At 40.2% G+C, this 26,563-nt stretch overlaps 2 protein-coding genes across 3 annotated transcripts; both read right to left on the bottom strand.

Moving 5' to 3' along the window:
- Positions 1 to 250: 250 nt before the first annotated feature.
- dpm3 (dolichyl-phosphate mannosyltransferase subunit 3, regulatory) lies at positions 251 to 1,780 on the bottom strand. Its single transcript, XM_063898403.1, has 2 exons — positions 1,571 to 1,780; positions 251 to 1,346 (listed from the first exon to the last, which is right to left on the bottom strand). Exon 2 carries the CDS (start codon positions 1,297 to 1,299, stop codon positions 1,021 to 1,023), a length of 279 nt encoding a protein of 92 aa, XP_063754473.1. The 5' UTR covers positions 1,300 to 1,346; positions 1,571 to 1,780; the 3' UTR covers positions 251 to 1,020.
- Positions 1,781 to 12,454: 10,674 nt separating this feature from the next.
- trim46b (tripartite motif containing 46b) lies at positions 12,455 to 26,314 on the bottom strand. Of its 2 annotated transcripts, none has more exons than XM_063899404.1 (12): positions 25,897 to 26,314; positions 23,003 to 23,264; positions 22,640 to 22,829; positions 22,025 to 22,223; positions 21,126 to 21,272; positions 20,416 to 20,511; positions 19,146 to 19,399; positions 18,797 to 18,918; positions 17,817 to 18,155; positions 14,939 to 15,168; positions 14,391 to 14,458; positions 12,455 to 13,902 (listed from the first exon to the last, which is right to left on the bottom strand). In XM_063899404.1, the coding sequence occupies exons 1-12, from the start codon at positions 25,945 to 25,947 to the stop codon at positions 13,446 to 13,448; spliced, it is 2,415 nt and encodes an 804-aa protein (XP_063755474.1). In that variant the 5' UTR covers positions 25,948 to 26,314; the 3' UTR covers positions 12,455 to 13,445. The 2 variants fall into 2 exon arrangements, with proteins under 2 accessions (XP_063755474.1, XP_063755475.1); XM_063899405.1 differs by lacking the exon at positions 25,897 to 26,314 and adding an exon at positions 25,126 to 25,153.
- Between the last annotated feature and the right edge of the window lie 249 nt (positions 26,315 to 26,563).

Consider the following 26,563-nt stretch of genomic DNA (forward strand, 5'->3'; position numbering starts at 1 on the left):
TAGTTTGTATTTAGCTTACATTTTCTGATTTGAGAATACATAAGGGGATGCTGTTTATGTATAATATCATGTCATTAACTAAACAATGGGACAAACAAGCTATGTTTCTTGCACAGTATATATAAGTCCTCAAGTCATGTGGATCATTCAAGGAAAAGGCATTCTTCATATATGCAAGCACTCACGCACATACTCGCATACCTCCTGGCCCTATCTGCACCCCTAACCCACAAACACACACACACACACATTTGTGAGCAGAAAAATAGACTCCATTTTAATTTTGTTTCAGATATAGCCAAAGGGCGTGCATCTGAAATTATACAATGGAATGTACACTTTACAGATAAAATCTAGTGCATCTATACATACAGGCGACAACAGCCCTACCCACACACAACAAGGTCCCCACTGTGTAGTACTAGTTTGGATTTGATACAGATTGAAAGGTCTGAACATTCCCAGTGGTAACAGTCCTTAGTGAGTTTGTCCCAGTGACCTTTTGGTTCCATTTGTTAGCATTCCAATGATGGGCAACTTTTAAAAAAGGAGAATTAAGCAGAGCAGTGATTTTCAGGGGAGTTTATCCATGTGTAGTTTGTAACCATACAAAGCACCTTTCACAATTTAGCGTGTTTTATCTGGTTTAAGATGTCAGTAAAACCACCTGCTATGAACTGACTCAAACTGAATATGGTGTTGTTAAATGCTAAGTTGCTTCATAGAAATAGCTATCAGGCTGTTAATTTACAAATTTCCAGTAGCATACCTGATCAATATTTCATCTGTAAGAGATGACACTAAATAATGACTAACACTGCTGCATAAATGGTTATTATGATAGATGATCATACAATGTATGCTGAAAACAAAAAAGAGTGTACAAGTTCAAAGTGGAGTTTCATCCAACACATTTCACACATCCTAAACAACAACATTTGTTCTGTCAGGTTGTGTTTGAGAGTAGTCCATGCATCCCTTTCAATCTCTCAAAAACAAATACATAGTTCCTGTGAAGTCCTATATCTTTAAGCCCTTTTTCCTTAAGTCCTGTTTGGCTTCCTGTATCTGCCCCTGCAGCTCGGCAGACGCCTCATCACAGTCATTGAAGGTTGCCACCCGGTATCCCACCGTAGCCAGGGAGTAGCAGCCAAAAGTGACCAGCAGGTACAAGGGCATCGGCCAGGCCACCTCTCTATAGGTCTGCGGCAGGCTCAGCTCCAACAGGTCGAAAGACACCACAGCCCAGGCTGATAACACCAGCGACACGCCGAGCAGCCACTCCAGAAGTTTAGTCATGATGAGAGCAGCAGCGGGGAATTCAGGTGAGCGGCCGGTAAAACAACCTAAAGGAGGAACGAACGTTAAAGGGCTGTTTTGTCAATTAGCTTAGCTTTAGCACACCAAAGTAGCTGCGTTAGCTGTGTGGCAACAACACACGAGAAATACTGAAGGAAGGCTACAGGAACACAACGGTCTTACACAAGCAACTCCATTAAAATTTAAATTCCTGTTGATATATTTTCAATTTCAATTAACAGTTTCAAAAGAGATAATCCGATGTGTTTACCTCTTCTATAAAGCCACTTTAGCGCTGCGCAGAGTTATGACGTACACCGAAACGCCTTGTGGGAAACGTAGTCACGGATGCGTTGTGACAGAGCTGCAGATGAACATTACTTTTCTGTCCTGTAAATATGCATAACATGGATTTTGACAACAAATATGCATCCATACCATCCAGGCATCATGCCTGAACACATTGCTGCTGTAACTAAATCATTTCCCAACTTGGAATCAATAAAGTATCTATCTATCCATAAATCTCAAAGTGACCAAGTGACAGTAATAAAAGCGCTTAGTGGGTTGTTCTTTCTCTGGCATGTAAATCCATAAACACCACGGTAGCGCCAGGTTTTTTAACATACATACATTAGTGTAGAAAAAAAACTGACTATGTTGGCTACAAAATACCTAAAAATATTCCTTAATAAATCCTCAATTAATTAACTGATTTGTTCATTTTTATGCATATCATAATATTTTGCTAAATGCATTAATCGCAAGCAAAAGCAAGTTATAATCTGAATTTAAACATTTATAAATATTAAAATGTGGACTTGCATCTACATGTTAAATGCATTAACATATCTGCATTTATATATTTTTTATCATTGCATTTACACTATATTCTAGGCCTATAAATCCTGGTTTCTTGCATGTCCCAATATTATTTTATCGTTACATCTCAATTATACAAGTATACAAGAGTATAGTTTTTTTTGTGGAGTGAGAAGACAGTGGTCTGAAAGATAAATTACTACATGCCTCGTTCTACCTCTCCAGAAATCTCAAAATGTTGTCGCTGTCATTGTTTTTCATTAAAACGCTGCCAACGCTGACACTGGTGTCTGATAAATTAACAACAGCGGCACCCTGTCAGCTGAGAGACAGAAAACAATTTATTTCAACTGGGTCTATAATGAGGCCCCAGTCAGGCTTTTAGCACACATTAGACCTTTAACTGTTTCTCTGTGCCATCCTCTTAATTTAGAAAAGCCATTTTCAAAATTAGTTTACCATTACTACTAGCTGAAAGCTATCATTACTAATGTTATTCCTAAGCAGGGAATGCAACAACAATTTCATTAGGGGCCTCGGGGAGCATAGTGTTGTTTGATCTCAGAGTCTCTTTAGGTGCTTAGGGGCACTTCTGTTCATTCAGAGTGGTGAACTGTCCAGGTGCAGAGGGCACAGACCTCTCCAGGGGAAAATCAGGAGGAGTGGGAGATGTAAACATCATTCAGCAGAGAGCCACTGAGAAATAAACATCATTCTTTGGGGGAAAATGGAGAGTTATTCTTAGGACGGTGGTGTTTATGTTTGTCTGCACCAGTGTTAATAGTGAAAGCGACAATCTGCGCGTCTGTCTGCCAGAGGGGTAAAGCCTGTTTCTTCTGTTTATGGAGACAGTAATGTGCAAGGTTAGAAGATAGTTAGTGTCTTTGTCTGTTTGCTGAAACATAAATCTGGAAATCTTTCCAAATCTTTGGATTTGTTTGCTTTGTGGCTTTGTGTAGCAGCCATGATATCTGTTATTGTCTGTCCATTATTTAGCTTGATTGTACTCTTAAGGAGCTGCAAATAAGGATTACTTTCATTATGGATAAGTTGACTATTTTTGATTGAGCTATTCATGATCTAATAGTTTATTTTTTAAAATCTCCAATAAACAAAACTAAAACATATCACTATGCTTAAAATAACATCTTCCTATTCACTACCCAAAAATGTTGGGTCACTATATGTTGACCTGGAGTACAGATGAAAATGAGCCGATTAACTAACTTTGGGTATTTACAAAGACGTGGAAACTTAAATGTGGTTAAATGTTCGCTGTCCCTGTTTACAGCAGTGTGGTACTGAAAAAAACCCAATACGTGTTTTTCTGAACTTTTGCTAAAAGAAATACTTCATTTGTTCTGTAGTTATCAAAAATGTTTGCCTAATTGGAAATGTGTCTCTAGTGGTAATTTAAATGGTGGGAACTCAAAAACATGTTCAGAATTCAATCAAATAATTAAATGTATGAATTAGTCCCTGTTTTGAGGCAACTTTAACAGCCTGGAGCTACTTGCCACACTTAATAAGATCTGATCTGTATATCAGAATGTGAAGGTGAGGTGTTTTTTTTTTTTAGTTGATGGATTAAACTGAATCCAGGTGGAATTACCCCTGACATGCTGCATCATTACATATATCATAGCATGTGCTGTGCCCTGCCTGTGTTACATCAGTGTGAGTGTGACGCTCAGTGGGAACAGTGGAGCTGGATTTTCTCAGTGTTTCTCCCTGCCAGCTCCTGTTCCGTTCCAGGACTCAGGAAACCTGCTCTCCAGCTGAGAAGGCCTGTCAGACACAACACAACAGCCTGTGAGCTGAGAGGGCTTTGAAACAGAGAGAGAGAGAGAGAGAGATATTGAGAGAGAGATATTGAGAGAGAGTGAAAAGAGAATATTAGGGTGACAAGGACACAGAAAAGGAGACAGGGAATCAAAGTGAGACAGGGGTGAAGCAGTGGCAGCAGTTACTTTTGATATAGAACCAGAAAAGAAAGTGTGTGGGCGGGGATTTCATAGCTGACAGGGCAGCAGTGAGAGGGCCAGGAATGAAAAGAAAGGAGGACTGAGAATGTGGACGAAAGAGGAGAGGGCAACAGAGAAAAGAGGAGAGGGAGCAGGGGGGGGGGGGGGGGGGGGTTGCAGGTGCAACTTGAACAACCAATGACCTTAACGGTGCATTAAATCCAGCTGTTGCTTATCCAGACTTTACTCCAATCCCCCTAACACCTTCGACTGTGCAATAGGCTGCATGGACCTTGGTTCCCACAATGCAGAGTGGGTAGAGATGCATTGCTGGACAAAATGAGAAAAAAGCCGGAATAATGTGTGTGAGAGGGATCAGCAGAGGCAGAGCGATGGCAGAGGAGATACTTGATCTTCACGTGCAGGAATAGAGGTGACTGCGACCTCATCCACAGAGCAAAGATAAGAGGCATAGATAAAACAGGAAAAGAGCTAATGGAGATTTCTGTTTACTCAATCTCTCTGGCTTTGTCAATATTAGTAGAGTGAAAGGTCCCGATAATAATGTGTGCTACTAAAGAGCTATAGGAGTCAAGATATGGTTGGATTATAATTGTGTTATATCGAGAGAGAGAGAGAGAGAGAGAGAGAGAGAGAGAGAGAGAGAGAGAGAGAGAGAGAGAGAGAGAGAGAGAGCACTGCCAAAAGGCTGTTTAAGATAACAATAGAGTTTGGACTCAAAAACAGGAACCCTCTGTTTCCTGAGCTGGAGACCATAGCTGTGTGTTATGTTGTCATTAGATGAGTGTTTAGATGTGTTTGAGAAAGGGAAAGAGTGACTAAAAGTGCGTCACATCCAGGGATATCGCTGGTGGAAGAGCGAGAAGTGATACTTCCTTGGTGCCACAGAGAGGTGAGCCTGGCAAAACAAGCTCAAGATCTTCAAAGCTCAGGTTTAGCTAGACATTTAGGTATGCAAATAAAAGAAATCGACTGAGATAAACACTCTCAAACCTCTTAGAAGTTGTTCAAATCAAATCAAACTACACATTGTGGATTAAAAATGAAGCATTACTTTAAAAAGTACAAGCATTTCTTACCTCAAACCTCATTCAGGAGAAACTTTACAAATGAACCATTATTAATCTTATGATATTCTAGTCTGAAAAGCTGGATTGATCAGTAACAAAGCTCTTTTTAAGAGTTTAGAGGCCAATTTATACCAAACCTCACCTCTGTTAAAAAAGATAAACACCATTTTCCGAAGTTGCCTTTGGCTTAGGAATTAGATAAGTTATGTTAAAAGCTTTTATTTTGTTGGGCACAATTATTTAAAAAGACAACTGGATTCATTCCTACCGCCTTCACCTAAGCAGACAAGTAATGTGGTAGGCTCCACAACTAATGCATAATCAGTGTGCTTTTTTACTACCCCAATGAGGGAATAATTAAGTACATCTTACCCCGTATAAAGACTTGTAGACAATACAGCAGATGAAATTGTGATTCCCAACAAATACAGAGAAAACAGCCATGACAATGTACTTATACATATCCATATCATGAGAACATTGTCAGCTTTCTGAATGTTGAACATGAAAATGTCCACGTATATGAACATTTAACCTTCAAAACTGTGTTAAAGTGTTTTTTTTGTACATGGCTGAGAATGATTAGAACAAATATTAGTCTTAATAGGCAGAACTTTCATAATTGTGCAGGATGCATAGCTTTTAGGTCTGCCTGCTGCACTTTGCTGCTTTCTTTTTTTTCAAAACACAATATTTTATTGCCTTTTTCCAAGTCAAGTTTTAAAAAAGTGTGGACTTTTGTGACTGACTGACTGATGACTTGGCTAGTGATGGCCTCTAGTTCTCTAGTTCTTCCAATCAAGGGTTTGTCCAAGTAATATGACCGGTCACATTCAAACACACTTTGGTTGAATGCAGGCAAACAGTCCATGTTAATAGCAAGAGAGGTGGAACGTATTTTTTTAATATCTTAAAATCAGCTTGTAAACTGGCTACAACCAGGTCGTACGTGTCTTTTCTCAACTCAAAATCCGATGTCACATCTTTACTTACTAATTGAAAGTTTGCAGGATGACTGCAAGAGTCTCTTCGGACAGGTGAGGTGACCATGAATCAAAGTAGATGCATCAGGGTGGAGAGCCCCTTGATATGGCGCACCAGGGGTGCCAAATTCAAAGCAGGGCTGCTGGAAGTTTTGACATTGATAAGCACACGACTCATAAACATCCTTGAGCCAAGATCATTTACTGACAGGGACAGTCTGTATTTAATTGCTGGGATAATAGTTGTGAGACCCCTGCGCTACTTAGGGCCTACTTAATAAAGTCTTTGGCTCCTCAAGTGGGTGTAAGGTCAAAGTGTGGTCAAGTGTGACCGGTCTGAACCATGTGAGAATAGCACTTGTCTTGCCCCTGGTGCCCCACGTAAAGACACACACCTGTTTCTGCTGCTGTTGTGTTGGCCGCAGTAGAACTGCTAAGGAATTCTCTCCCCCCTCCTCCCACCCTCATCCCCTCTTTCTCTTTCCCCACGCTCTCAATGCTGTCCTAATGAATCTCATCACACGGCCTTGGTTTGTCCCACTAGTGCTTTGTTTGTTGACCTTTATAAGACGTCATTACTTGTTATCTTCATGGGTTGTGTAATTCTGCCCTATAACACAACCCCCTCAACCATGGCCCACAATATGTGTGTGTGATCAAATGCTTTTTGGCAGTGTAACAGCCATTAACAATGAACAAACAGGCATAAGCTTGATGATGTCTCCCTCCTCCCTCTATCTTTCCTCTGCTCTCACTGGAACACAGTGTCCTTTAGCATTACAATTATTGACAGTGGAACTAATTGCCACATGGTTATGAAAGTTCCCCCTGGGCCATTTTAAATTGGACGGCACAATTGCCTCCAACATCCGATAGGCTAGTCGGCGCACAGCACCTGGGGAGGTATTGATTATAAATGTATCAATGGGGGTCAGTGCTGTGTGCTCAGCAAGGGGTGGATGATGTGGGGCTTCATGTCTAGACTAAAACAAACGGACTTCATCGTGTGTTTACATTATGGACGGTAATGGGAGGAAGAGGGGGTAGTACTATCCGCTCACTACATGGTATATTGCCTTGATGAATGTGTTGCAGAAAGGAGTTGGGGAGAAGTAGCTACTGAAGTGAGTTTTATTGCAAGATGAATTCAGCTAACCATAAGAAGGTTGGCATGACTCTTGCCAATACCACATTGATTTCAGAGCAGACATCAGGAACTTTATCGCCTCATTTCACTGATGTAATGAAGGGCTCTGTAGAAACTGGAGCATGCAAAAGATAGCTCAACACGCCAAACTGCACATGAAGTGACATACGCATTAAGTCCAGTCGATGGATGTGAGCATCACTGCATTCGATATATTGCCTGTGGTTTCTCATTATAGGGACAATGTCATTTTCTTGCTTATCCAGATTATGTCCGGCCTTCAGGGCTGAAGACATGTTGCTTTGCGCCATCAGAGAAATCTCCCATGAACATGTTGATGGATTTTTTAGACTAATTACAGTGTAGTTTGCCTTTAAACATGGTTTCAGTTCAATTATGGTGCAGTTTGTCTGTTACATATGATCGATTATTACCACTTGAAATGTACAGCCACTTTTCTATTTCAAATCAGTGTACGTTTTGTCGATGCCATTGTGGCCATCATTGACTTTATGTTGGAAATGCAAAAGGTCAAGGCTTCAAGGATTATGGATTTGTGGTAGGCAGTGGGTAATACCCTGAAAGCTGATTGTGGCCGACTCACCAAGGCGTGGCTGTCTGTCTGTCTGTCAATGCTCATAAATGAAGTTGATTAGGAGAGACTGCTGCTCTGTGGTCCCGTCTATCCCCTGCTCTGGACACTAGCCATATTGTCCCCTGTCCTCCCACCCCACCCCTGTTTAACCCAGAGTCTGCGACTGCTTGACCTCTCAGAAATCTGACCCTGAGGCTCCTGGCTGCTCCCCCAGGCACCTGCCAACCTTTCACCCCTTCACTGGCTGAGCATCTGGAAGGTGAGGAGGGGCAGACAAGGAGGCCAGGGTGGGCTGTTGTGAAGCCTTGACACGGTAACAGATAGGACTATGGAGTTGTCAGACTTTAGAGAGATTGTCAAACTGTTTTTCTCTTTTCACAGATCAAATACCAACTCCCCCTGCTCCGCCCCATATTCTGTAAATGTCTGTTGGTATCTGTTGTTACACGTCTGTCTCCTTCTCTGTCTGTTTTTTTCTTCACGTCTGTCCTTCCTCTGTCCGTCTTTTCTTTCTTTCTTCAACTGCACACACAGATCATGCAGGCTATGATGTATGCACAGCTGGTTTTGACAGAGTCGACCAGGAAACGTGTGGTTTACAGATCCCCTGTTGACATACTGATTTGACTAGCCTTTCACTTTTTAAGAGACCTGGAATTTTAACAGCGCGGGGGCTATTGAGGTCGGACTCAGCATGTTTGACCACCATGGAAAACCACTCAAAATCTGCTACGTCCTGAATGACTTATACACTGAATGGATATGTCACATAGTACATAACGCTCTATCCAAAATCCTGGTTTTCTTACCACACGTGCATAGTCCCACACCTGCTCACACCATTTGTTACAAAGAATTTTGGGTCATTAGTCTCGCTAAAATGCTATTCCACACCTTGGTTTTATGGAAACAATAATATCGCAGTTACAGGGAGTGTCAAAAAATATATCTGAAGTTACGCCAGCTTAAAGTTACAATTGAGAGCCAAAAGCTGTGTAATATAGTTCGGTCCACTTCTCTCTCGTGATCCATAAGACAGATTTTAATGGTTCAAAGCAGTGAACCATTACTTCAGGTTCAAAATGAAATCGTTTTTAGGGATTTTATCCCCACATTTCAGACTGTAAACCTGGACTGTAAAGAGCTTTTTTTGTTAACATATTCTATGACCATGCCTTTAATGCATTATAAACATACTTATAAAGCATTACAATAGGGTATAGGATTGTAGAATTCTAAGCATTCGCATATATATATATATATATATATATATATATACTCTAAAAGAATAATCATAACATCATAAATCTTTTTATAATGACCTATAAAGTCAATTATTTTAAAAGCCCATAATTGCTGGTTGTTTTTTATGATATTTTAGATTTAGATGAAATTGTTTTACTTGTTTTAAGGCAGACAATGTTCCCTTTTAGTGACTTAATATCAGCTTTGAATGTATGACATAAACCTTTTCCTCAGGTATTTTATTACTTCCTTTTAAGCACCCAATGACAACTTAAGCGTAATCACATTATGATGCGTACTAAAAAGGATTATACAAATATTACTGTAGTACACCATGGTCAAAAAAATTTCAATTTAAATTATGAAGTGTTACGATAAAACCAGCAGAATGTTAGTTTAGCAGAAAGATTAGTAGATGAGGGAAACAGCCAGTAGCAGTGAAATAGTTCAGCTCTTAACCTCCAATAAAATCAGTAGATTTCATTGGCCTTTGTGCAGATTAAACAATCATGTAATAAAGAAGGAGCATTTTTAACTTCTTCACAAAGAAGGAGAAACATGAAAGCGTCTTAATCTTTTAATCTGACTCCAACCAATAAAGGGAATAAGCATATGGAATGTTTTATCATTCCTGTAATGCACCCTGTGACATCACAGCCTAGGGCACTCTAATTTTCTCACTATTCACTGTATGCAGTTTGATTTATGAAATAAACTACTCAAGCATTGTACTCAGCATCATTTAACAGAAAACAAAGTACAGTACACAAATCCAATACAGGAGAATATGCCACTGGAGTGTGAATGTGAAACTGAATTAGCCTTGTGTCTTCTTGCAGTGCACTTGTTTACAGTATATGGCCATATGGGCTCTGTGTAGCATTACTGTCACCCCTCATTTATCATAGTGAGGGAAGATGGCTCTGCTATGCCCCTGAAATCCTCTTAGCCAACATTTAGCTGATTGATTTTTTTTCTTTTCTTCACCTATTCAGATTATCAATGTGATAAAAGCAGGAAGTTATATATTATTAATGCGGTTCAGTCTAATGGGTAAATGGATGGATGAGGAACATAAATGTTTTAGCAGCGGTCACGTCTGGAAGAATAATGTCTAGATGACGTTATTGAATTTAAAGACAGAGCAAGCTATGTAAAAGAAATGAATGACGTGAGTTTGATTCAATCCCTTCAACAAATAATCTGTTACATATGGAGAGACAGAAACGAAGACTCTTGTACTAGTAATGTAAAGGTTTATGCTTGCGAAGATAAATAATGAATCTACTTCCTTAATCAAATAAAAAGTCCACATCTATAAAGTGTAGGTAGCAGCTGTCATAAACAGAGCTGGCAGCAGAAACACATTATATTCGTATTTTCTTTTTTATTTCACCCCCTGCTTCCTTAATTTCCACTGCAGGCTTCCACCACAGAGATGCACGATTCAGCAGAATAGTTTCAAGCAGGTTGCCTATAAACAATGTTTTATACTTCAGGCTATAGAAACCGCATCGCAGGTTTTAACAAACAAATCAGGTCTTTTGCACATGTGGTTTAGCTTCATGTTGTTAAAGACAGTTGTGTTAGTGTATTCCAACAGACTGGGTCCTGTTTGTTTTCCAGATGGCAGCACACACTGTCTCACAGATTGCATATATCTCTGTGATCCTTCATAAATTCAGATCCCCCCTGCCCCCATCCTCTCCCACTGAACTATAGTAAATGATGATCATGGAGATTATGTATTGGTAATTCCAGCAAATCTTTAAAAGAATGCCCATGCTGTGTGCTTAATACTCAGTGCAGGGATTATGCAGACCCCTACATGTGGTGTTGTGGCTGCATACCTCTAGTCAGACTAAACCCAATCTGTTAGAGATTTGGACTAAAGAAGAGAGGTGCAGCAAGCACATGGGGGTGGGTGTAGGGCTGTGCCGTGATGTATTCATGCTTTACAGTACATTCCACTTCTTCTATATCATGGGGGATCAGAGCTTAACCTCCCTTTGGAGGCAGTTTTTTTATCTGTGTGTATTAAAACGTTAAAAAAAAAAGAACCTTGGCTTGTGTCAAGGCTGTGCGCTTTATCATTTTTTTCCTCAATTCTATTTTTTTTCCTTCATTTTTATTTTCCCTTTGTGGTTGAGGCAAACCCTTACCCCCCACCCCCCCTAGTTTCCCCTTGAATGTTGGTCCAATTAAACACACATGTGGATTTTCATATTGAAGCTCATAAAAGGTAAACACCAGCGATTTACATTACATTTACATAAAGAATGCTAAGCACCTACACATGTGAGGTGTTAATATCTCTATCAAACAGCAGATGGTCCTCACTATGTATTATTCTTTCAGGGGGATTCATTGTGTAAGCATCTCTTAAGTCAGGCACTCGTTTGTTGCTTAAATTGTTATTGGCCATTAGATGGCGTCCTTTGCACTTTACTCATCTAAACTCATGTTATTTTCCGTCTGTAAAATGCCATGTAGGACTAAAATATACATATTCTACATTTTATGGGTAGTTATCATGCATTTTATTGCATGTGTGTACAATAAAGTTTTATCCTTGGTTATACCTACACATACATCTATCAATAGACCCTTTGGCAAGAATATGCTTTAAAGTAAAAAACTTGGCATGAATTCATTTATTTTACTCCATTGGCCAACATGTGAAAGGTTAGTGTGCTGTAATCTGGGTAATTCACTATCATAGCTATGAGTGACACTCAATCAAAGGTTGGAATGCAATATGGTTATAGTTTCAAATATCTAATAAGTCAATGATTTAAAATCTTCCCCTATTTCTTAATCCTATTGCCTCACAGCACCTTGTATTTCATAGACACGATTCTTCAAAGGCTTGTACTTTTAAATTGGAAACATAATAACCAAAAAAGGCAGGTGATATATACTTCCATAAAAGTAAGAGATCCATAAAAGCAAATCTGTTAGAGTTTAGGAGATTGGGAAATGATGCCAATTTTTCCAGTTTCACATTTTTAACAGCACATTTCAGGACTCTGTGCTTGCCAATATGCTATAAAGAATGTCTATTTGTATGGAAAATGGGTCCAATTATTTTCCTTTCCAAATAAAACATATTCTGACCACTACAATAGCTGCAGTGTGTTAGGATAGAGCTACTGAAGGTCTGAGGTTCTGCTAGGTCTTGCTGCACCCTAGTGGCAAACCTGTGTAAATTCAAATGTAGAGGATGAAAAGAAATGGAATTTCAATCAAACAGAAACATCAAAGTGTTTTTGTAATTTAAACAATTTGCATTTATTCAGTGTTTCTTTTCTTAATCCATTTTTCTTTTGCAAATAATCTGCCAGCAGCTGAAGTTTATTTTGCTAATAGTTTCATAAGAAGCTCTGCTCATTAACTTACAATCAAGCAAGATAAACACCAAAAAAAAAGCCTTGTTTGCGGGAAAACAACTTTTTACTGTCGGCAAATTAATCAGTGCTGTTATCAGTCAAACCACACACGCACCCATGCACATTCGGAAGCAAACACACACACACACACACACACACACACACACACACACACACACACACACACACACACACACACACACACACACACACACACACACACATCAGACTAATGTATTTGAAAAACAAAACAGCAATGTACAAGCAGAACAGTGGAAACTGGTGATTAACTGTGCAGCAGAGGTATAATTGGAGCTTCTAATTACAGTATTGCTCCATTGTTTCTCTCTATCTCTAATTCGCCACACTTACATCCCAGTAAAACAACAACTTTGGTTGGGATCATAATGGGTGATTGACAACAAAGAAATATGTGTGTTTAAACCCATGTTTACCATAAGATGCAACAAAATAGACAAGGCTTTTTTTCTCGCATAGGGTTCATATACCTAAAAGAAAGAGTTTTTAAGCTTTTAACATTAAAGGCATGAAACAACAAAGTAAAAGCATCTACAGTAAGGACAACATTGTGGGGTGCTGTATCTACATAAGCTTTTAAATGTAAGCATTTAGCCTGTCTACAACAGCAAGCATCAAAGGTATAACTACATATAATGTGCTGGATATACCAAACATTACTTAAGCATTACCTCTTGCAAAAATGTATTTAACAAAAATGTAAGAAACTTAATTACATTGCATATTTGTTGCTATAGAAACATTTTTCTTATACAAAGTAAATTAAATACAAAACAAAAATCGCTGAGATGTCTAACTTTTCGCTCTAGCTGAATAAATACTTCACAATTACCGTTACATTCCAAACTACCATTTGACCTTTTGTCCGCCATCAGTTGTTATTTAAATTAGAACCACGGGCCTGTATGGTTACCCTCCTGACCGGAGTCTGATCTGCGTTTCGATTAGCTACCAGCTCCTGCAGCTGCAGAGCCCCTCCACCAATGAAACAGAAAGCAGGGCAAACAGGGCCGGAGCAATCCACGTGACCTTCCCACAGAGGTCGAAGAGAGTGGGCATCGTAGAAGGTGACTCGGCCCTTCTCGAAGTCAAGGCACACGCCGAGCCGGGGCGGCAGTGGGTAGGTGACGCCCGTTGGTGAAGAGGGGCCGTTGCCGTTGGTGATGGAATCTCGGTTACCGATCCCATGGCTACTGTGATGGTGGTGGGGGTGGTTGTTGTGCTGGGGCAGGTAGATCTTACCCATCCCCATTGTGAGGAAGCAGAAGGGTGGAGCAGAGTCGAGAGCATCCTCTGCTCCACTGTCATGACCACTATCAGGGTCGTAGCTGGAGAGAAATCATAGTTTGAGAACAATGAGGGGTTTAACAATTGTAATGGATAAGTCATCTATAGCACACTGCTAGACGATCAAAGATGCCATCTGGCTCATGCCTTTCTTTGCCAGCGTCAGTAATCTGAAATATGTTACGTGAAAATTAGGGTGAAAGTGTTTTTATTAGCACTAGCTTTCCCGGTGACTGGCTCTTTTTTTCAGTAATCTGTTAAATAAATACCTGAACTGCCTGCTTTGTCTGCATTTGGGTTTTATTTATGTTGCCTCACCAACTAACACATCTTATTTTATTCAATGTTTGCATTCTGAAATCTCAAAAGCAAAACTAGTGAAAAGCTGAATATTCCCCCCAAAATAGAGTGGAGACATAGCTTAAACCAATTCAGGGACAATCCCTATTTACCTTACTATTACTTTACCTGATTACATAATACTATTTCTTTGCATTTTGTCAGATATTCTTTTCTTTTAGATATTTACCGGGGACTGGCCATGTCTTGAGGAAGGTGAAACCACTCCTGCAGCTTAGACTCCAGACCGACTCCCACCTGTTGATAAGAAAAAAAATACAATATATTTTTAGTGGACATTTAAATAAACATTTATCTTGTAGCAAATCTTCACATGACCAAATAATTGTTATGTATGATCTTCACAAGATGATATTTCTTTATACAATTACTGTGCATAGATACAATTTAAAATACTTTACACAAATATTTAAAATTCCTACTTTATAATTCTACTCCTCTTCATGTATCATCTTTAATTAATTGTCGGCTTCAGTTGATTTTAAATAGTCATGACTGGATTGCTAATACAAAATACAATAGAAAGATAGTGCCCATGTGTTTTTATAGGCTGAAATGAAACTTTATCAATTGCTTGGTGAAATTAACAAGCAACATGGCAGTGAACAGTAAAATCAAAAATCCACTTTTAACAGTTTCAAGATTTAAGTGAGTAATGTACAGATTAGTTCACTTTTACTTTAACAGGGTATCTACCATTACTTTGGTTTTTATTACCTTCACTAGGTAAGACCCAGGCTCCACTGAGCATGCCCAGTAGTGTCGTCCCTGTGTGATAGCCACATCTCCCACCAAGAGGTCTGAGGTCAGGTGACAGGAAGTGAGGGCGTGGTCAGCGGCCTGCAAGAGAGAGAGACCAGGGACGCTGCGAGCACAGCGCTGCTCTTTACTGACTACCAGCCGGTCGGCATGGAGACCCCAGCGAGAGTCCAGATAGAAGTTGAGCACTGGGAGGAGACGAGGAGAGAGGACACGGCAAACAGAGGGAAAGGGAGGACAAAGAGACAGGTGCATTCAGCAATGACATATAGGAGGTTAAGTAGCATCAGGAGAAAGGAGGCGACAGAGGGAAAGTGGAACAGATTTACAGTCAGATAGCAGCAAGGAGGAGAGAAATCAGGAGAAAATGAAGCCATCCAGAGGAGAGACTATAGGGGAAAAGAGAACAGACATGCACCTCCTCCCAGCTGCACTGGAAGACAAAAGGACCCTCGTACATAAACTGATGACTCAGAGTAAATTACAGAAGGTATCAAAAAAGCTCTACCTGTGGGGAGTGCAGATTTTTCCAAAGGATGTACAATACACTGAGGAAAACATACTTAACAGCAGGAAGGAAAAACAGCCTACAAGGACACAAGGAATTCATCAATCACTCAACTCGACCACCGAAAAGCCTCGGATCTGAGTACGATCCATGTTGTTAAGCTTCAAGTCTTAACAAACAGCAAACCTCATCAGCGCTCAGACAGATCTTATTATTGGAGGTAGAGTGGGAGGTAGAGTGGGAGGCAGAGGGGTGAGTGCTTGTTTAAATGGGGGTGGAAGCACAGGGGATGCATGGGATGAGCACAAATAGAGAGAGGAGAAGCATAAAGGGATACAGAGGGGCGGTCAAGAGATGTGAATGCACTTCTTACGTTCTGTAGGAGGCATGTAGGTTGGCAGTGTGGAAGGAGCGATGACAAGTGCAAAGCTGTGAAATGGAAATATTACATGAGAGGAATATGAATGAGTAATATATTGAGGCTGTGATGGAAGTTAAGAAAATGGCAGATTTTGAAAAAAAAGAAAATGGGAATGGGCAGAAAAAAAGAAAGTTTGAATTATTAGCTGCACATCATGGTAACCATCCAACATGCTTTTTAATAATAGTAGGTAGGTGTGCAGAGATGAATGGGGGACAGCAAACATGGCTTGCTGTGTGGTACAATGGGATTGTTTTTAGCTGTCAAATATGTCACTTACTTTAGTGGCTATAAGTCATTAACTAGAAATAGTAGAAAGGCTCTTATAGGGGCGATACAAAAAATGTATAAAAGAGACAGATTCTGGACACTTTGCAAGTGGGGATGACCCTTCTAGCATCTTTATCTTCACCATGGAGAAAGTGAAATGCTATCCTGCAAGTTGGCTGCTTTCCTCAAACTATAAAAGTATTTTAATCACAAATATAATTGCACTAAAAAGTCCAATGAAGCATGAAACCGGAGCAGTCAGACAATTGTACATGTTTCAAATTATACCCCAAGGTTAGCAAAGTTATTTGAGGCAAGGAAAACTTACCCAAACTTTCGTGATACAAGCAAATCACATTTTACGGACCAACGTTGACCTATTGCTCTAACCATAGCCTCTCAATGTCTATTCTATTATTAATTTGCTGCTAGTGTCAATTAAAACATTTTTATTTAAATGTATGTTTTAAACATTTTAAACGTGTGTAATGCTTGACACTGCTGCTGGAACAAAATCATTTCCCAATTTGGGATAAATAAAGTATCTATGTCTGTGTGTCTGTGTGTCTGTGTGTATGTCTGTGTGTCTGTGTGTATGTCTGTGTGTCTGTCTGTCTGTCTGTCTGTCTGTCTGTCTGTCTGTCTGTCTGTCTGTCTGTCTGTCTGTCTGTCTGTCTGTCTGTCTGTCTGTCTGTCTGTCTGTCTGTCTGTCTGTCTGTCTGTCTAAATAAAAATGCAATGCAAAGTGTTATGGGTCTTCCCCCCCAACAGACTGAATTGTAGCGCTGACAACATGTTCCAATATTATTGTAACTATTTGTTTGTTGCAATGCTATCATGAAAGCTATAAACAAATAGAAATGAGACAAGTTGTTAAAAGACACCTAAACATCATGTGTTCATTATTTCACTTTCAACTGCATTATCTTAGAAATGTGTGAATTACAAATGCCTAATTTGAGGCACCAACTGGCAATGTCCAGTACGAAGGCACTTTTAAAATGCTGCCTCTGTGCCAGTAAATTCTGCCAGTATGCACAGCACAAAAACACTAGAACTAGCATGTGAAGTAAAGCCATCATCAATGTGTATTTAGCTTATTTTTATCTTCCATTTTTGTGTTTTCAAACCCTCTGTGTATTTTTTGTAGTCTTGCTTGCTTGTTTTTCTTTTGTATCTTGTCTCTTTTGTTTTTGAGTTTCCTTTTGTTGATCTGCCAAGGTTTGTCTCAAGAGGGAGGGTGTTTTGACGAGGGGATTTCCGCTGTGTGAAATGATTGTACTGCACATCTCAGCAATTCTACAATCTTAGTAATGCGTTTTTTAAAGATCTACTCTGTGATGTCTTTTTTTTACCCCGATTCTCACAGCAATTTCCATGCATAATTGTTGATGTTTGTGAATTTTTCAAGCATTAACTGAGTCTAATTTGGACCATCATGCTTGTTCTTTGCAAATGAAGTTTTCATATATTGCATGTAAGAATCATTACTCAAGGTGGTTTCCTACAAACCACAAAAAGTATAAATGACACCTAAAAAAGGGCAGACACACCTCTGTTTGGGCATCTCTGAGCCAAACTTAAACTAACATTTATCTTGTTAATGGGGAATTAAACCGTTCTCTGTGTACACTCACCTGGTGCAGGAGGGGTGTGCAGGTACACCTCCTCGCTGTACTCCCCATAGCCCGCCTTGTTGCAGCCTCTCACCCGCAGCACGTACACACTGTCCATTTCCAGCCTGTCAATAACAGCGCTCGTCCCACTCACTTCATCCAATCGCTGCCAGCCCCAGCGGGCGGCGGCCAATCCGCCCCTGATTCCGCCTCTAGAGGCTCCCCCTGGTACCACACCCCGACGACGATACTCCACAGAGTAGTGCCAGGCGGGTGCAGATTCTTGGGGCAGTCGCCAGCAGAGGAAGAGCTGGTCATAGGCCAGGGTGTGCTGGGTGTCAATCACTGGAGCCAGTGGAGCTGTGAGAAGATGTTTTAAAGGAGAGAAATCAGACTCATTCTTAGGTTCATACTTCTATTCTGGGTAGGACAGATTAGCACAGTTTAATACTTAAAAAACACATTATTTTTCTCATAGCTGTCTTTCTGAATATACATTTATGCACTCTTTCAGAAACGCTCTTTTTAAGCACCTGTGTCTTTAAGCCCCCCACTTGAACAAGCCCAGCTATGATCAGCTAGCCAAAACAATTGAAAAGGTAGTATTCTGTGGGTGGAGATACTCAGAGGGGGGGTGGTATATTCTAATGAGCCTAAATGTGACATAGGAAAGGGGGCCATATATGGATGGCTTGTTAGATCACATATTTTCTGATTTGGACAACCCGCAAAACACTGGGTTGTCATATTTCACAGTTTGTACGTTAGTCAGCACTCCAGACACCCGAATGTATTTTACACAAACACCAAAAAAAGTGCGTTTTTTATAATAAGTCCCATTAAATGTAAATCTTAACCTTGACTTCTTTCACTGGCTTACACTTACTGCATTCCATGGCATTTCTGCTATAGATCTAAGGCATATAAGAAAGTCCTCAAATGGCTGCTGTCTTTTTCTCAACCTCCACCCTTTCACTTCGTCCCATCACTCCCTTTCTCACCCTGGATAAAGTTTAAATCTGTCAGGAGTTTGAGTTCTTTGGTGACGTCCAGCTGGAAGTGTCTGAAGGATGGATCAGCAGCCAGAGTGAAATGCTGGAGATTCTCGATTGCTTTGCTGAACCTGGTGCAGTGAAAAACAGGGAAAGTTCAGTTCATTGCTGCTTTTTGACTTTTAATGGGATATATTGACAAAAAGAATTCTGTATTTATCTTTGAACAGTTGCAACTTCTTTCCCATGGAGCCACTTGCCAAGGGCTAATCATGTTTTCCCTCTGCAAATAACTGAAAACTAAAACCTCTTATCTTTTCAATCAAGACAGAAAAAGCTTCCAGAACATCAAATGAACCTGTTGTGGGTCTGGCGTGCAGCCTGTACAAAGCAGGGCTGGTCTGTTTCTTTCAGCAGCTCCTGGGTAAACGCCATGAGCCCTGCGTGTTCCATTAATCCGCGTCGCTCCGCCACTTGGGCAGACAATGCCTCGCCTCGTTTCTTCCGTGTGGCCTCCAGAGCCTGAGTGAGTGAAGAGTGGCGCTCGGCCAGAGCGGCCGTCAGATCCCTGATGCTCTGAGCCAGCTGCTCTCTGGCTGACACACTGTTTACCTGGTGATGAATCACAGGTGGATACCTTTTAAATATTTGATAACAGCCAAGAGCCTTTAAGTTGATTCAATAACCCTTTAGAGACAAAGTTTTACAGATTCAAATAAGAGAGTAAGGAATTACGAGAGTGTTATAATGGATACATTACTGCTGTGGACTCTATAACATTTTAATATAAAAGAAGGTTTATCGAAAGAACCTGCCTCTAACCTGCTGAGTAGCTAGTACTGTATTTAGATTGATATCTAATACAATTATTTAACTATAATGTAGTTGTAAGCGATATAGGAACATTGCTATTGTTTTTGTCTACAATATAATATAACTCCTCCTGCTGATGATCCATTATTGGTGTATGAACAGATGATGAATAGCAGTACAAAATTAATAGTAGTAATAATTAAGCAGAACTTCTTCAAATGTTTGATCAATATTAGGAATGCATTAATATATGTATGAATCAGATCTGTAAAAACAGTATTTATTTATTTATTTTTAAATACTGTTGTTCACTCTCATGACAGCTGATAAATACCATGGGAGGCAGATGAGAGCCCCAGGATGCTTGAGAAGGTCTTTTGAGTTTTGATAACATATGCGCTTTTAAACCGACTTATAAAACAGGTAAAGATATAAAAAGGAGATCCTAAAGTAGCCTTTTATAAACACATTTAAATGCTCTGCAGGATGATTAACAGCATTGTTGTTGCTGACATTTAAAACGAAAATGTTATTACAACTGCATTATAGTGTTTTAAAAACAATGCATTATTTATGTATTCAATGCATACATTGGGGAATGCTTGAAATAATTGTTAGCAGGATTATGTTAAGTCAACAATTGTGAGTAAGGTCACAAAGGAATATGTGAACAAAACTAAAGTAGGTTGTCTGTAAAATAAGCTTTTAAAATCAAATCTGGCGACAGGAACCTCTACAGTTTTATGGTGTTTAGCTGACTGATGTAAATGTCATGTTTAGCAACATTTTGTCAGTCAGCCAAAAGTAATAATCACCTCAGTCTGAGTGATGGAGCTCTCCAGCTGGGTAATCTGAGCCAGCACTGTATCCTGGTTGGACAGAATGTAGTTCATCTCCTTTGTAATCTTCTCCTGTCAAATAAATAGCACAAACATAACATAAAGACAATAAATGCACATCAGGCGGCTTAATTTTTACAAACAGCAGTGTAGTCACTCTGCATCAGCCCATTTACTACACGTTGTGCAGGTCTCTGACTCATTACTATCCGCTTGTTTTTAACATTTTCTGTGTTTCAATACATATTAAACAAACTAGAAAAATAACACAAGTTAATTCCCAAATTATTATATTGCCCTTTCATAACATACTGTAAAAGTAACATTTTAAATAATGTTAACTAAGGTTGCACGAAAATGAGAAGAATATGTTTAAATATCACATTTACAATATAACTTTCTATAAACAAACAAATAGTAAAATGCCAGCACAAAAACACACAAACTCAGTTCTGTCTCTTTTGGAAATGATTTCCAACTTACTAAAAAAAACTAACATTGAATATAAAACTGAAGGTAGGGCTGGGCAGTATGACAAAAAAAACGTATCACAGTATTTTTACGAATTATACCGGTATCACGGTATATCACGGTATTTATTTATTTGCTTCTGCGTTGTTCGTACAATGCACGGAGGGCTGTTTGGCTAAAGTGTCAGAGTCACTGAGTCAGACTGAGAGTCGTACCTTTAGGGCTTGGTATGCGTGGGCAACTGGCAGGATTTTGTGTCCGGTGTGGATGCGGCGCAGTTTGCAGAGCGGGCAGAGCAGCCGCTGACAGGACCGACAGTAGAACTGCAGTTTCTCCTGGTCGTGCTCTGGACAGGTTAGAACCTGAGGACAAGAACCAAATTGAATCTAGACTTGTGTATCTGAAGCACATTTTACCTTAATGGAGATAGAGTCGATTGTTACAATATACATGTATACTTATGAAACTTTACAGTGTCGCAGGGCCAGTCTTCTGTTTAGGCAACAGCAGTCAGGATGTCCGAAAAAAGAGCAATTGTATATCTAAAGCAGTTACAATGGCTTATATATTTTAATTAGATCTTGAAAAACGACAGGGGTACTGCTTCTAAAAGGATTTACCAACCATCCCGTTAGAACATAATTTCTAGAGCTTTAATGATCAGTTAGAGGCCATTCGCCTCTTAAGGGCTGCCTAGTCGGGATAAATCACCCTCCATCAGGTTTTTTATTGAGCTAGCTCCATTTATTTAACACTTATAAGTTCATTCTCTCTTTTAACACACTTAAATTACAATTGTGTTTTCGAACTGCAGGTGTGTGTCAAGAAAATAATCAAAACATAGAATGGATGATAACGCCAGTTAAAGAAATGTTTTCACAACATAGCAAGCCACAAATGTTTTATAGTTGACTTACAACTGATAAGGCATTATTAAAGATTTATTGAGCATTAATGAAGCCATTATTTAAGACATTTTACAAAGTTTTACGAAATGTTTAAAAAATGTAGTGATTTTTAAATAAATCATTTTGTTCTTTATAAATCCAGTACGATAAAACTTGTGATATATTATTATTCAGCATGATCAATTGTAATGGTCCTGTTGTCGTACCTTGGGTCGGAAGTTGAGTGTAGGCGGGATATGTTCATGTTGGGCCCGTGGTGTCCCCCACGGGTGATACAGCTTGAAACACTCGTTACAGAAATTGGACCTGCAGTCAGCGCACCCCTTGGTGGCCTCCAGAGTTTGAGGAGGCTTACAAAACTGGCACATGATAGCCACACTGCCCAGACTCACTGTGTGTCTATACCTGGTGGAGGTGTCGAAAGAAAATATCACGGGTAAGAAGAAAAGATTGTGTTAGCCTTTATACAGGGCTACTTCTATAGTGGTTAAACAACTTTTTTAAAGCGTCATTTACCAAAACATTAATACCAAATGAAGGTTGTGAAACTTTTGAAATGAGATCACAAAAGGTTCGCTGTGAAACAGTGAGCCAAACAGTATTGAATAGGTGATAAAGTAGGTAGAAAACTACTAGACTGTGGCAGCACACAGTCAGCCCTGGTAGCTACAGTATGCAGTGCATGCTCTGCAGGATTCTTCAGCAGCTTAGTTGACAATCTGAATTGGATTTGTTCCCACACCCTCTGGTTTTCACGCCCAAGCTTTAAATGTGTGTATGTTGAGCTTCAGAACATAATATGTGTGTTTCTCAGGTTGTACCTCTCCACTATGCGCTCCAAAGTGAGGTTGCGTAGACAATCAGTAAGGCCCTTCTCTCCCAGCTCTACATCTTGGCCGCAGGGGATGCAGGGGAACATCATCACCAGGGGTGGGCCCTCCTTACGCCGTCTCCCTTGATACGTGCCATAGCCCGGAGACCGGGGCATGGATGGCGAAGGCGGGTGGGGACCTCAAACCAAAAATAAATTCCAGTTATAATCAGCAGGAGACAGAAACGACAGGATAGCTTTTCTTTACATAGATTTTTTGATCATTGACTTGACTTGATAGAATCTTTTGCAACAAATAAATGTTACCTTCAAAAGATTTGATTAAAATGACAAATGAAGAAGTATTTCCTACCTGAGCGCAGCACACGGTCAATAGGTCGCTGCTCAGCTTTAGGTGTTGGCCGTCGGAGCTGACGCGGTGAGCGGGTGTTGGGGGTAGAGGCGGGGGAGTTCGGCTCTGGGGGAAGATCTGGAGGCGGATAGCCATTTGCCACCAACACTTCTGAGGCACACATGAGGCAGACGCTGTGCTGGCATGGCAGCACCACAGGCTGTTTGACTATGTCCTTACAAACACTGCAATGCAACTCCTGCTCCAGGCTCTTCATGTTAGACTGTCAGAGGCACAGAAGGGAGGGGTTAGGGGCTGCACACAAAAGAACAAAAATGAGCACAAATAGCTTTTGAGGGGACATGTAAAACTTAATAATACCTCGATTCTGTTTTCTGATAGCAAAACCTTCTTTAAAGCACCTAACTATGAGAAATATTTTCTTCTTTTTTTTTAATAAAACCTTTACAAAAGTAGCCAAAGCTTTTAAATAACATTAACATTAACAGTAACATTGTCTCTAAACACAACCAACTGTACAATAACGTAATAGTCTAACATTTGCAACATTTTAATTTAACTAAGAAAATATCTGATAAAATGGTCAAATGAGTACAATAATAAATCTGACCGAAACTCAATGCGAGTTTTCTTTACAGTTTCCAGAACTACAAACACCTTTCAGTCCATATTTCTGAGGGGATTCAGCATTATAGGAAATGAATTGAGAGAGAGTAAGGGACAGGGCAATGTGAAAAGCTGTCCAACACAGGTGACATAGGCCATCATTCTTGTTAAATATGGATAAAGACCAGTCATTAATTATTCAACCACTGCACAGAGTGTACCCCTTAAATTGCAGCCCTGCATATGAACATGAGCTCTTTAGCCAGTCGTAGCTTATGCTTTTGTATCATCACGAGATGTCCCAGCCTTTTACTGCCTTTATGACAAGTTTTTGCTCACTTCAGAGGTACATTTGCCACTTTAGTGAACAGAAAAAAATGTCACACTGCATTGCAATGTTCAGCGAGAATATATTCTACAATTAGGTCATTTGATCGCTTTCACCACACAATCAACAATTTATTGGTTTCTTTGTATTTAGAGTAGTGCTGCATAAGAATACCTCTATGCCGAACCAGCACCTTGTAAGCACAGTGACCAAAGCTGGAGATGGTGGGGGTGTGAAAAGCGGCCCCTCTGGAGCAGTTGGCGTGTCATAGTCCTGCTGCTCAAGGACAAGGATTGGCTGAAAAGGACACACTGGCTGCAAAGACTCCACAGCTACAGTGTAACCACTATACTGATGGTGGTAGGTGTTCCTTTATCCATATTCCTACCCTGGTATGTGTGATAGATAGTTTGTGTTCAGTCAGCACACAGGAGGAGTATTACACTTTCTGTCATATTGCTACAGCATGGCCTGTTGGCTTTGTGGATGCCTTTGAAATGCAACCTCAACCTTAAACTGTTGCAGTGTAAGCTTCATTACATGAACATCACTGACAATGTGAGTTAACAGGACAAGACAAACTGCCTGCTGCATTGGGGGTTTGGGGATTGTGTCACTTGTGTGATAAAATGTAGCATTGGGACAGTTTAGCACACCGGAGACCAGTGTTAAAACCACTGAGTCTGGGGGTGTGGATGCAGAAGCAGTAGGGATTAAATACAGGGGATCACTATATTCCTGCATGATCACTTGATTTTATTAAAAACTAACATGATGTTAATACTGCTAGAATTATATTAACAAATTGATTGATAAAAGCTAAACTGTCCAATGAAATAACTACTGCACGTTTGCAGATGACCCAGAAAAAAAACTACAGCAGCACGGGAAAAAATTCTAGACCCGTTCTGAAACATTACATTGGTTTAATTGGATTAATCAAAAATAACCTACTTTCTCCATCAGCCCACCTCAGTCTCTCTGTGTCATTCTCCAATGTCAACTCCGGCCTGCCCTTCTCTCATCCACTACGATATTTCGTTTTCAGGATATTGCAATCAAGCAAGTTATATACACCATGCGAGCCTGTGGGTCTGCTGGAGCCATCTCAAACGGATAGTGCGCATTGCTAAAGCTGAGCCCAGCGTTGTGAAGGCGTAAAACAGGCGATGCGACAGGGCATCCTTACCTTCACCTGGAATCTAGGCGCCATAGCAGTAGACTACGTGTAGCCTATATGCAGCATCAAGAGAGTGCTGTTTCTGGGAAAGAGGGGAGGGGTTTGAGGCATCGCGAGGAATGAGCGAGAAAGATGGGGTCTGGTTGAGAGGCTGGTGGCAGCAGCAAAAGATGCTGCACATTATTTCCCGAATGTTTGGTGTGGGCAACGTGCACATGCATAAATCAGCCCACAATGGTGTATTGTAACCATCTCTGTTTTGTTTTAATCCTATACCGGCTGGTGCAGCCACACAACCCGATGTCCTGCGTCCCGTCTCCATGGAAACTATCCCTTTAACCCCCCCCCCCTCCCCCTCCTGGCTGCAACCACACTGTTTTTGCATTTCATAATGTTTAGAATGACCCTGATTCAAATCGTAGAAAGAGCATTGTTTTCTAACATTTCAGAGGAGGAGTTCGGTCAGTCTTTCCGAGCCATTTTAGGACCATTAACAGCATCTGCAGCCTGCATAACGAACGGCTTTCTACTGCCATGGTTGAAACAAAATGTCAGATTATTTAAGCAATGTTTTTCCTTTCATTTCAACAGCCTCTATTATGGGTAAAGAAAAATGATTTGAAGGCCCATTCACATAAATTGTCCGCAGGTGAAACATTGAGACAGCCTACAACCAGTTAAGTATGCTCTCTTTTTAGAAATGCATGTATTTTAATGAGTAAAAAATAACATTCTGTAACATACATCCAGTGACAGCAAAAAAAACGGACATATACTCACACTGATACGAACCAATGCCTCCATCGTTGATGTAGCTGTTTTTAAATCCATCTCTGACTAGAAAATAGCCACCTCCTGATTTCATCATCTGGATATAAATCGCGATGTGTCTAGCCCATACACCACGAGGTACATATCAGAAACGCAAGGTTTATATGCAACCTTTCTGGATTGCAAAATCTTTGCCGGTGTAACGTGTGGTAAATCCTTCGTTTTCTGGTGATTCTTCAAAAGAGACTCGGACTAGACGTTTTATGCATGCAAAAAAACGCTGTAGCTATATAGCATCAACCTATGTGTTGCTGTCGAAACAAATATTGTAATAGAAAGACACCGATTACTATATTGGTTCTTAACGTCAATGCACATTCAGACTTACAGATGCCTGTAGCTTTTTTCTTCACCCAGACATCCCGCCCCCCACCCTTCCCATCCCGCACTGGATGCCTTCAAATGATGTGGCACGTACAGCAGGGGGGAAGCTTGATGTCATAGGAGAGGAGAAACGGTCTGTATTCTCAATTATAAAACAAATTAACATTTATAATCAAGCTGTATTGTTTCCTCAGACCAACACCTCCGACCATTTACTTTCATCTAAAGACTGACTTAAACTCAGAACATATAGTAGCCCTAATGACCCAAATGAGACATAGGTCACTATGTT

This window comes from Eleginops maclovinus, chromosome 13, assembly GCF_036324505.1.
Source record: "Eleginops maclovinus isolate JMC-PN-2008 ecotype Puerto Natales chromosome 13, JC_Emac_rtc_rv5, whole genome shotgun sequence".
NCBI lineage: Eukaryota > Metazoa > Chordata > Actinopteri > Perciformes > Eleginopidae > Eleginops > Eleginops maclovinus.